This window comes from Amblyomma mixtum, chromosome 7, assembly GCF_055824585.1.
Source record: "Amblyomma mixtum isolate Tamu chromosome 7, ASM5582458v1, whole genome shotgun sequence".
Taxonomy (NCBI): Eukaryota; Metazoa; Arthropoda; class Arachnida; order Ixodida; family Ixodidae; genus Amblyomma; species Amblyomma mixtum.
Window position 1 is genome coordinate 48,259,640 of NC_143018.1, and position 12,480 is coordinate 48,272,119.

General features: G+C 45.9%; 1 protein-coding gene across 1 annotated transcript; it reads left to right on the forward strand.

Annotated features, from left to right (window-relative positions):
• Positions 1-584: 584 nt before the first annotated feature.
• Positions 585-11,983, forward strand: LOC149335987 (uncharacterized). Its single transcript, XM_089554628.1, has 6 exons — positions 585-741; positions 4,660-4,811; positions 5,508-5,588; positions 7,827-7,865; positions 9,279-9,329; positions 11,832-11,983. Exons 1-6 carry the CDS (start codon positions 678-680, stop codon positions 11,859-11,861), a joined length of 417 nt encoding a protein of 138 aa, XP_089410754.1. The 5' UTR covers positions 585-677; the 3' UTR covers positions 11,862-11,983.
• Positions 11,984-12,480: the final 497 nt, after the last annotated feature.

Here is a 12,480-nt window from a genome sequence, read left to right on the forward strand (position 1 = left end):
TCTCTACAGCTACTGTTCATCTAACAATAAAACAGAGGAAAATTTGTAAGCTCATTAATGCTCACTGTCGTCTGAGCACCGTTGAGGGACCCCTAACAAGCCTGTCAGATTTGTGGATGAGGATATATTCAATCAGGAATATATGCCACACTACATGGTTCTTCCATATGGTCGGCGACGGTGTGCCCAATTAACTAGCCCCGAAATGCATGACCAGACACCCATTAAACGCCCACAACATGGGAAAAAACATGTCCTCAGTCGCACGACACGTGAGGAGGAAACAGAGATCTGCTCCTGGGCCGAACACGGATCACGGGAGCGTGACCGGTACTCATGCATCTTGTCCCGATGAAGTCGGTGAATAATTCGCAGCGTTGTTCGCGTAGCAGCGTGCCGACACTACGCGCACTTTTTGCCACGGTATGGTCCCCAAGGTCAATTTCGAATACGACATGGCTTTCGCGTGCCGCTTATCGTTCAATCTGGGGTGCCCGAGAAATAACATGATGATCACATGTCCATGCTTTGTTGCTTTTGCCGGACTCTTTAGCAAGCTCGTCCAGTCGAGTGGAACACATTGGTACTGCTTTAAAAGAGCCAGGCTTCCGCTGAGCATTGTACGCAGCGAGAGGAACAGGCGTCCTTTCGTGCAGTCGGCGGTCGATTCGGCAACAATGGATTTTAGGCTCTTCTTCGTGGCACTGCTGGTTGCTGCGACCACCGTGGGAAACGTGCAAGGTGAAAAAATGTGAAGGCATGACTCCGTAATGTTGCGCCCGTTATAGACGATAAGTGAACGCAGCGAAACCGATATGGCCGTATGGTACGCGGCTGGGCCAGTTGATTCTGCAAGTTACTATGTTGCATCACGTTCATTTTTGTCCTCGTCCCATTTGCGCCTTTCTGTTTCAAATATGGCTACGAACCAACTAGCCCAAACCAAAGTACTTCTACTGCAAGTTGCTTTGTGAAACAAGGCGCTACATTGGCGCCTGTGCTTGTCGTCCTGCCTTTTTGTGTGTGAATGTAGCGCTTTGTTTCACAAGTTAACGACATGGCAGGCAGCTAATATAAACACAGGGCTGTCAGAAAACAGCCTGCGGCCATGGTCACTGGCCTCTTCGCGAATATTCGCAAACTACGACTGCTAGCTGAGCGATTTAGTTAAAGTGGCGGCTAGCATTGAAGGCTTCTTTCGTTTACCAATGCGTTCGAACCTGGTTACAGATTCCGTGGAGGCATTCACGAGATTTGTTTGCGATTTGAGACATTTTTATGGTTATCATAATGAGCTTTGTCAGGTTGCCCTTAATATTTGAGGTTTCATACGATTACACATTACTGAGCACTCGGTGATAGAAGCTTTACAACTAACGATTCGAAGCGCCTGGTCCTGAACAGTACCTACCTTGAAATTAGTTACCAAATCTACGAGATACCAGATCAGTCTACAAGAGTTTACTTAGTACTGGATAGTTAGTGGCACTGAATGAACGCTTTGTCGTTCAACGTGTAAGGACGACACGTCCGAGACATCCGGCTGCTGTTTACCGTAAGGCGTGCTTGACTACTGCACCTGGTTATATATAAAAAGCGCACATGACGACGAGTTCTAGCACCGGTCAAACAGTCTATGTAAGATGGCGAGAAGGTAGATAAGATGCGTTCATTGACTTTCTAACTCGGAGATAAGTGAGAACTGTTTGGCATCGGTCCCGCTAGTTGTGATGTACGCTATGCAACCAGTGCATGTTGAGAGATATGGCAGCACCTGTGTGTAGAGAATTGTTGACACGAGCAGGCTGGTCTGCATTTAAAGCTTTAGCACTTTTCTCCACGTGTGAAATATAGCCCACGCCGGCTTAGATTCAAGTAAGTCCAAGTCTAGGATTCCTGGAGTCGAATGTTAATTGTGAGGTAACCGTGGAATATTATAAGGCACTGTAATGGAAATATTGAAGATAATGTTGCATTCTTCCGTTATGACTAGCAAAACTTGTCTTTTAAAGTTTGTCTATCGCTCACGTAAAGTTGTTGAGACTGCCATGGAAGACCGGATGGGATCCGTTTCCGACGGAAGCAAAAAAAGTTAATAGCAAAAAAATTCAAGGCAAGCCTGCCGAGGGGACATTTGCGCATATATTGAATGTTATAGTGGCAATTTACGACGTATGAGAAAGTTACGTTTATAAAGAATTTAGCGTTCAAAAATGCGCTTGTTCATAATTTCTGCGTATGACAAAGGCAGTACGCTAAGAGCCCTGAAGACCACCCATTGACACGAGCCGAAAAGGCACGCGAATGTTCTATCAGCCACATCTTCAGTGACGAACCAAAATAGTTGTCATGTGCCTCGTAGCTTTGCTAACTTTCTGCTCACTCTACTCCAGGAAATCATCCAAGTCGTGATTGTTCCCTCCACGCAGTCTGCACTGCGACACCATTTTAAAGAAACATAGCTTGACTTTGGCCCAAAGAAACCTCGACATGTCCAAAGGCCTTAGCACAGGTCCTTCAACGCTGCACCTAGACATCAAAATCAGATGCTTAAAGATTCTAATGAAGGTGGCAGAGGGAGAAAGGAAATGATTGAGGGTAGGCACCAACAGTGTGCGGGGATTTCCTGCTTTGCAATGAGCAAATTGGTCCGCAGTAGCTGCACCCAGAAGAAAGCGCGAAGAATACGCCCGGCAGACACTGTGACGGTTACCATACTCACTAACCCGTTTAAAGAAAGAATGAACGTAACATTTGGATAAGAGGCCCGGAGTCATTGATCGTTGACGGCGTGCTTTCTTGTCCTTGAAGTTATTCTTGAAGTTTGGATAAGAGGCCTGTAGGCATTGATCGTTGACGGCGTGCTTTCTTGTCCTTGAAGTTATTCTTTTGTGTTTGGCGCATGATGGCCATAGTTGCTTATGCGATATAAAACCCCATATAACTAACTAACTTGAAGTTATTCTTGGCCTGTTGGCGCCGCTAACGCGCTAAAATCTACATGAGCACCATTCGCCTAACATCGGTAACGGATGTAATTATCTGTCAATCATGTGTCCACGTCCTACATCTGTTCCACGAATTTTTGCAAACATGAGCCGCTTTAGCAATTTGCCCTCCGTTTTATTCGTAAAGCGCTGCCCAATGGGATTATTATATTCGTCGGGCTCTTACACTGAGAGAAACCATTGTGAATGGCGGATAAACAGAAAGGGCGCTTGCAAGTTTGGGATAGAGCTTCAACGTGCCTTTTCTCTCATATTTATAACGAGCCCCTCATCCCCTTCCCTTGTTTGCTTAATCTTTTAATGTAAGAGTACTTCTTTTCCCTATAGTTATCAGTAATTGGTATTTTCATGAACCTTTAATGGGACACTTCTAAGAATTTGAAACCGCCCTGTATCGATAGATTCCAGCATTTTAATGACGGAGACATTACATTGCATGAAAAGAGAAATTTTGTATGACATAAGAACTAGAAATCTGGGACGCTCGTCACTGTTGGCTGCGAAGCCGACCATCACTGGTTGGCTTCGCAAGTAAAGTGGGGCATGGATACAGTTTTTGCGCAAGGATGCATGGCCATTCACATGAAAACGGGAATAACGAAGCCTTTTTCGCGGGAGGCTCCCGAGTTTGAATCGAGCGGATTCATGGATTTCGCTGTGGATTTCGATGGAGGCGAAATGCTAAGGGCCCGTGTACTGTGCGATGTCAGTGCACTTTAAAGAAACCCAGGTGGTCGAAATTCACTGCAGCCCTCCACTATGGCGTCCCTTATAGCCTGAATTGCTTTGCGACGTTAAACCTCATAAACCAAACTGAATCTCTGCAAGAGACAGTGCGCAGATGCTGATGATGCTTGCTGTTGCTACAGGCAGGATGCCACAGAGATTTATCGTAGTCTAAAGGCTTGGCGTGAAGTAGAAAATGCAGGGGGCTCTAAACAGTCCGTGATTTCTGACGTGGAGTAGAAGCAGATAACTGGCACAAGTTTGCAGTCTGGTCGTAGTCAACAAAGCATTGATTGGACGAACGTTGTTGGACAGTGGCGTAACTAGTGGAAATATAGCTGCTCTTTTTTGAAGCCGTTATCAATCGTGGCCTATGGGATTATCTCTCCGCACGTTCAACAGAAAGCAAGACCTCATATTACACATCTAGTAATAACGTGATACTCCGTTTTGCCCAAGCAGCGAGAAAAGGCTTTTTGATACTCTATTTTGACGATTGTTTGCGCATTTCTTGGTCTACTTTACTTTTTAGTTTTTGTCTGTTATTAATTTTATGTTCGCCCGGTGGCTCAGTGGTTTTGGCGCTCGGCTGCCGACCCGAAAGACGCGATTTCGATCCCGGCCGCTGTCGTCGAATTTTGATGGAGGCGAAATTCTAGAGACCCGCGTGTGCTGTGCGATGTGAGTGCACGTTAAAGGACCCCAGGTGGTCGAAATTGCTGGAGCCCTTCACTGCGGCGTACCTCACAGCCTGAGTCGCTTCGCAACGTTAAACCCCCATAAACCATGTTCTTTGGTAGCGTTACTCTGTGCCGCTTTTTGTAATTGTTAGGGGTGTCAATAAATGAAGATATAAAGCGAATAAGTCAATAATTGCTTCCCCACAAATTCTAAATTCTAACCTGCTTCGTGTGTGCCCGAGCAGGGCAGGGAGGTGGCCTGATGGAGATCGTGCAGACTCTCCTGGACGAGAAGATCACCGACCCCGGGATCAAGCAGTTGGTGATCAGTAAGCTGCCTGACATCCAGGGCTGCCTGATGGGCATGGTCTCAATGACGCCGCAGGTGGCCATGCAGGTGCGACCACAGGTGTATGCTGGAAGGCCTAACTGTATGATGTGTGTTTATGATATCCTTGATAAAATGGAAAGGGAGGATAACCAATGTTCCCTTTGGCTAATTGGGCGTATTCCGAAAGAAAGACAGGCGAAGCAGGCGACGGCAGGCCGTTATGCGGGGAGATGAATTTAGGAAGTTTGTCGCGGTAAAGTAACTGCTGCTTATGCAGGGCGGGCTAAATTCGAGGCATTTGACCTGCAGTGGACGCTGTTAGACTGACGGTGATAATGAGGATGAGATTGATTCCGTCCAGTTTTTGGCCAGAAAATATGTTTTAATAATTCTTATTTGGTATCATTCAACGCAGGGAAAGTTTGTTTGCAAGAAGAAGGTAGCTTTAAAAGAGAGCGCAGAAAAACCAAAGGACAGTACAGGCGCTACACTTACAAGTGAATGAAATGGAAATACGTCTAACTGATGAGGCTTTTTTCTCGTCACTGGAACTATTCCGATTGGAAACAGTTGCAAGTGCAGCGTTCGCACTGTCCTCTCTTCTTCTGTGCTTTGTCTTCACGTGACGTACTCTGTTCGAACATTATGTCTGATCAACTGACCCCTCAGTGTAGAGTGTTTGCTGTAAAATTTCTTACAAATTATTACTTATGTTCCTCTGAAAGACTGTCTTTGTCTTCTTTGTCGATCGCATCTTTCCAGGTGATCGACCAGATGATACCGGCTCTCAACGAGTGCGGAACAAAAGTATCGGCCGCATCCGCTGATCAAAGATCAGCAATTGTAAGCTACGATTATGTGTACTATGGGCGAACGTTTCTTTGTATTCATAATAGCTGTGTCTGTAGGCCATAGTATAGCCAAAGTCGCATCTCCTTGATGTTATTGGCGGTCAAGACACTCAGCTGCAAGTATGCGCTGTCAAAACACAAAACACACCTTTTTTCCCTTTCTTGGTTAGGTGCAGCCCAAGTGTCCCAAATAACTGTATTTGCGTACTTTACACGACCGATGCTTCTGTGGCATGAATAGAAGCTTAACAGGCGGAAAAAATGAACGAAAGCAATAAAACAATAAGCATGCAAAGAGAATTTTCTAACACCTGATCAGAGCAAGAACTGGTGCATGTGTTGAGATTTGCTTTGAATAGACGATGTGATCCTTCTTTTTAGTTTAGAAAAGAAGCCTGGGGAGAAAAGGGGGAAGGGTTGGCAAGGCGAAATTGGCACGCATGACTGAAACTCTCCACAAAGGATTTATAAAAAATATCCAGCCCATCGGGCTTGCTTTTGGGCAGAAATTTATGGCTCGTTTTGCATCGCCTGCAATCGAGACCTATGGACGGCAGGAGGAACTATCATAGTCGTCCTTCTTAGCTTAGCACCTCCATGGGTGCTTTTAAAAGAGCCCCACTAACAGATGAGAAGCTAACTTATTGCGCTGTATATATTCCATGAAGTCTGTGGCCCTTGTTAATACGCAGTGAAGTGATGTGACAAATTTGCGTTGTTGAGATGCTATTAACACTCATTGGCAACATTTTCTTAAACGCCGAAGTAAATAAGTGGCTCACAAGGTACACGATTCGCTGTAGAAGGTGCCACAGGTGATGCCACGACGAAGTGTCGCTACTGACTGGCTTAATTCATTTTAAAAATGCTGGTAAACTAATCACCGTAGGCGCTCTTCTAGGATTAGTTGACGTTTTATTCGAAAGCTGAGAAATATTGCGATCGGGATTTCATGCTGAAAAGGGTTACATTCGACGAAATATTTTTTTTTTTTTTTGGAGGGAGAGATCGACGGATGGCTACACGAGTGAAGCGTCCGTAACTGTGCCATTTCGCCCAATAGATCGGATGCCTGACGGTACGTCTGAGAGCCTGGCGTGTTGCTCTTTCCGGGGCAGCTTAACTCCGCGCTGGTGTAGCTGGCGCCATCTATGGAGGCTTCTTGTAACAAGACGTGCCTAGCAAATTTGTCAAAATTGAGCATACCTTTTTTTTTCTACGAATTTCTAACCTTGGAGCTTGGTAGTTATACATACGCGAAATTTATAGACGTATATGCAGAGAAAACTGCGCCCGCCGAAGCGCAAACCCTTGTGAGGGAGACTATTTTGTTAAAATAAGCCTTAAATAACGAATATATACATTATGCTATGCTGTAAAAGAAAACTAATGACTATAAGCGGGGCTGTATTCCGCTGTGTACGAAGCTAGGGCGTGTTTCGGCTCCGCACCTTGCGCTCTACCACCAGAAATAGTTGTCGCGGAATCTGCTATTCTAGCTGCTATTTCTTTTCTTAAAGCGGAAGCACTGGCAACAATTTAGGATCTTCGCTGTGATGGTACAGCAAATGGACGCACAAGAAAAATGTGGTTATGTAATGTTTTACTGAGGGCTCGGTAGAATCGTAAACAGCCGTAATGTGGTTGTAATGTGGGAATCGCAATGTGACCGGTACGCATGCAACTGGTTTGGTTTGGTTTATGGGGTTTAACGTCCCAAAGCGACTAAGGCTATGCGAGACGCCGTAGTGGAGGGCTCCGGAAATTTCGACCACCTGCAGTTCTTTAACGGACACCGACATCGCACAGTACACGGGACTCTAGAATTTCTCCTCCAAAGAAATTCAACCGCCACGGCCGGGATCGAACCCGCGTCATTCGGGTCAGCAGCCGAGCACCATAGCCACTTAGCAACCGCGGCGGCTGCATACAACTATCACTGGCAGTTTTTGTACTGGTGTACTGGTGTGATGCTTTCTATCATATCAAATAAAGGGGGCGGGGGGGTAATTACTTATGCCATTACGCCGCACCATTGCGGAATGGAGTCGAATTCGCAAAACGTCCCATGTGGAACTTTCGCTGTACAGCAATTGGCCGTTAAGAGAGGCCTTATAGGCGACCAAAAACAGACCTTACGTGCTGAGACTCACCTTTTGAGTCAAGGCCTGTCGTTCTGTGCTGAAGTAGGAAGCGACTAATTATTTCTTTCTTTTTGCTTGCAACCTAGTACGTGAGCTGCTCGCAGGAGGCGGTTGCTAAAGTCAAGGTAAGCTTGCTCAAGTTTTGTTTTTTTGGATGCGCTCAAATTTCCCTTTGCTCTGGAAAGAAAAGGAATAACAAAAAAGAAACTTCTTAGAACCAGTAGGGCGGAAGATACCGTAGGTGCAGCTCCTTTGTCTCGTGGTGTTTAGGTTTGATGTTGTTTACAGACTTATTTGGTACTTCTCACTACCATTTGTGACACATTTGGTGTGTAATAATGAAGTGAAGTGGCGATTTTTGTATTGAAACTACTGGTCTCAGGTAAGCAACCTGCGATTACTGAGCTGTGTTCCGCTATTTTATATTAATGTTGAAAGAAAACAACTGTTATCTAAATCCATTATTGCTGTGAACGACGGCGAACTCGCTTATATAGTGTTCCCGGCATTTCATTTCTCTGAGAATTGTCCCCTCAAACGCATTTTTTCTCAGAATCAAAATCCAGAGCGCGTCGTGCCTAAGTGGGCTGAAGTAAATATGTCGGTTCTCTGCGCAGGTGTGAAAACACCGTTGCTTAGGAAACTGAGAGATTTTTTTTGCTTTTTTTCAGCTGGGGAAGGAACTAGAAAACCAGGCTGATAAACTGCCACTCAGTAAAGATTTTGGCCCAAACAGCTTCTTTCGCGGTTTGATATAATTAAGGCCTCTTGCTTCTACAGGAAATAAATGCTCACGGTATAAAATGAACTTCGTTAGTTACTCGAGTAAAACTTTTTCCTGGGATAGCTGGTGCTTCATTCACTTGCTCCGAAAAAAATACTTGTGCAGCATACAAGACTTAACTGTTAAGCGCTGGGTTTGCATAAGGTGTCAAAACATCCAACATTACAAATTTTCAGAACATTGAGACAATCTATCTAAAAAAAAATTGAGTTCAGATGAGAAGGTTAGAAACGGCCGTAGGAAAGAACTCTTAGCGTAAAAAATTGGTTTTTGAGGAAAGCAAATGGCGCAGTAACTGCATCACATCTAGGTGGACACCTTGGAGTTAACGGAACCAATTAGCGGAAATGTGCACGAGTAACCGGAGAACCGCGTGTGACGCCTACCGTTGGTAAATTTCATTAATTTAGGTAGCACCATCAAGGAAATGTATTTCATTAGCTTAAGAAAGGATGCAGGCTGAGGAGGTATTTTGTATAGATGTTCGTTATCGGGCAAAGTTGCGAATTTTTCATTCCACGACTACGCTGAAACATGATGTTCGTCATACGAGTGCGTGCCTCTCGGCTGGAAAGTTGAAGTTGGCTTGCTGCCGCTTAAATTATCCCTCGCTTTCAAGAGATGTGAACTTTCTAAATATTCTTTCAATACGCGTTATTAACGGTTCTTTAGAGGTATTTATTTCTTCATGAAGGAGTCCCGTTTACTAGCCCTGTTGTTTACTTCAGCGGAAAACAATTTCTTTTTTTTTCAGACTGCCACTGGTATGGGCGCCGACGATGCTAAAATTTTCGACGACGGCATGGTGAGTTAACATCGTCATCATCATCATCATTTATTGGCCCTTAAAGACCCCTGGAGGGGTATACATGGGGGAGGGGGGGGCGAACATCGAAACAAGTAATGGCAATATTAGGTCAAAAAATGGCTGAGGCTTAGCTTAGGTTAAGCCTAGTCAGATGCGAAGCATATTGTCGCCGAGTTGCATATCGAGCATGCCGCTTGGCTAGACGTTCTTCGCGCTCTTCATCAGTCTTTGTAGCACGCCGCAACTTTTGCTTCTCATTCCAACGAGCAGCCCTGTATCCAGGAGGCATCTCTATCCCGTGTACGCCTAGCAGAGGCAGGCGCACCCCCTTGTATACCGCCGCTCCAGCATCACGTGTTCACTACAGCGCACCTAGCGGCAGAAGCAGGAAACACATTGGTCGCGACGCCTCGCGCGACGGCGCGAGCTGGGCCCCCGTTTTTCATCTGCTGTGACGTCACGCATCACGTGGTATGACATGGAGGTCACGAAAGGTCAATGGTAACGACACCGCCGCGCTCGAGGAGCTGGGTTGGGCTATTTTAGTATGCTTAGCATAAAAAAAAAATATACAGTGAAACAGTGAAAAAAAAAAACGATGGGAAGCCATGTTCTGAATAAGAAAGAAGTGTTCGTATAGTTTGCTGCGAAAGCGGATTTCAAGCTCTCCTGCAGTTAGGCTGTCAGGAGAGGGTTCCGTCTTTCCTTCATACCTCTTCTCTCGTGTGTCACACACGGCCTACACATGCATATAGTGTTTGTTTAATAGGCACACAATTGTTTCACAAGACAAAATAGCGTTTTGACGATAGGCATCACTCCCACATTGACAATACTAGACAACATCAATGAATGCTAAATAATTGCTTATAGAAGTGGGAACTGCTGGGCGAGTTGGTACATGCCCAAGTGAGAAAAAAGACTGTCGCCGGCGACAGTCTGTGTGTGTCTTCTCCTGGTCCTGGTCCTGCGTCCGTTTTCGCTGCTTTTTCTCACTTAATCGTTCATAGTACTGGATACCTTTTTTCTGAACTCGTTCAAATGTGATTGTAAAGTTAACCTTGCCTGTTTTCTTTTCTATTAAGAAAAATTGAGGTCCAGACTACTGCTGCACCTTCAGCTTGGTTAAGCGTCCACAAGGGGTTCAAAGTATAGACTGCTTTAGCACAGGCTATACGAGGCCTCTTCGAACCTGTTCTTAAAAAGGTTTCACGAAGCCTAATAACACAAACGCACGCCCCACGAACGCCAGGAACCCGTCCACCGTATGGTCACGGTCCAGTTACCGTGCAAGAGACATTCAGAGAGCAGTGCTGGCTAAAGTTCCGACTAAAATACACGAAAGTGATTGAGACGGCTAAGGTGATTCAGATATAGGAAGATCTTTGCATCACTGCTGTATAATTCCTGCTGTGCGAATTATATTATGTGCCTCCACGTAAAACACATCTTTCAACTCTTCAGCGAGCTGCGCAGTCGAGGGGGAAAATATGCCCTTATTTATCTGTTCTACATTATACAGCAGCTTCGAATGCCAGCACTGATCCTACACATCAAAGCAGTATAGCCTAGTCCTCATGTTAGTAAGAACTCCAGTAAGCCGCTACGGTGAACTGCAGCGCGCTTCAAGCAGTGCGCTTGAGCTTAAACATTTAGGGTGCTTTACGAACCAACGAAAGCCTTCTAATTGTTGCTTAGAATAGGCTAATGGCCGAGTGCAATCGCTATGAGAGACTAAAGAAAGATGATTCGTGACGTTTATCAAAAACGGCTACCATGCGCATGTACAGTGGCTAGCATAAAGTCTCTCTTGCTGGAGCAACGGGCTGACGTCGAAAATGGCTGGAGACCTATGGAATCTCTTTTCTTCCTTTTGTGTCCTTTCCGACGGAGGTATTCTTTTAAGCACAAAATGATTTTAAGTGCTGTTGTTGCCGCGGGTGACCATGGCGACTGAACGGAGGAGAGCACGTAGCCGAACCTAAACGAACATAAGCGAAACTTAGTTCGCACCCCTCTGGTGCTTAGATGCTGCGCTGCCGTTGGAGCAGCGGATGTGCTAACTGCAGAGTGTTCATGGTCCCGCGGTGGAAAAAGCCAGCGCAGGGGTGCGAATGAGCCTAAGTTCTGCGTTGCGTCCAGAGAAGCACATGCGCAGCTTTCATGGCACTTGATGAGCGAGGAGGCAGCGCCACGCGAGTTGCCGTCCTTACGTAATGCGTGCGCCCGTGATACAGGCCTGGTGGCGCCATCTATAAGCACAACCAGTAACCAGCTCCGGCCGCGCGGTTCGCCACACATACTAAGCAGTAAAGAAAGCTTAGTGCGCTGTCACTCGCGCAGGAGAGCTTAGGAAAGAAAAGCGGCTGATGTGGGACGCTCACCGAGACTCAAGTGCGAATAGAAGTCCTAGCATACGCTATGCCTTTCCTACATTGCATTTCATACTTATGACGAGATAATCTGTAATTTTTTTTGGAATTTTTCTTCTTCTCACAGGTCTGCTTGCAAAAGGCGCTGGGCTTCTAAGGATTCTAAGCCATTGCTTCGTCCGGATGTCCCACTCTGCTGCTCAGAGGAAATAGCAAACAATACAGCAGACGGTGACGGGAGAAACAGCTGAATAAAGGCGTTTACTTGCAAGCTATAAATGTTCTTGCGTGTGTTTCACCTGCAAAGCTCGGATAGTAGCTTTGCAGTTTACCAAGTACGATTCAAATAATCCTGCGACAGCCTCTCCAGCCGCCTACATACCTATAGCATAGTCCTTCAATGCTGTGCGTCCAGATGCAGCCTTTTCCAAAGCCCTCTGGATGCAGCGCAATTCGGTGCCTTCGAACTACGCGCCACACCAGATTGCAGAGGTGCCCCTTTGGGCAGTACCAAAACCATCTATACGTACAGGAATCCCAGGGATGACAAAGAAGACGCACATCCCAACAGTCGGTCTGAAACAGCTGGTGCTGTGATACATTGCATCTACGTATACTGACACCCAGCATGTTTTCGTGGACGGATCCGTGACGACCACCTCTCCAGCTGCAGCGGTGATAGTGCCAGGAAATGCCTCATGTCACCATTTCAGGCTCATGCACAAAACGTCCTCTACGGCAACCGAATTGGCAGCCATACGAGAAGCCGTCCGTTA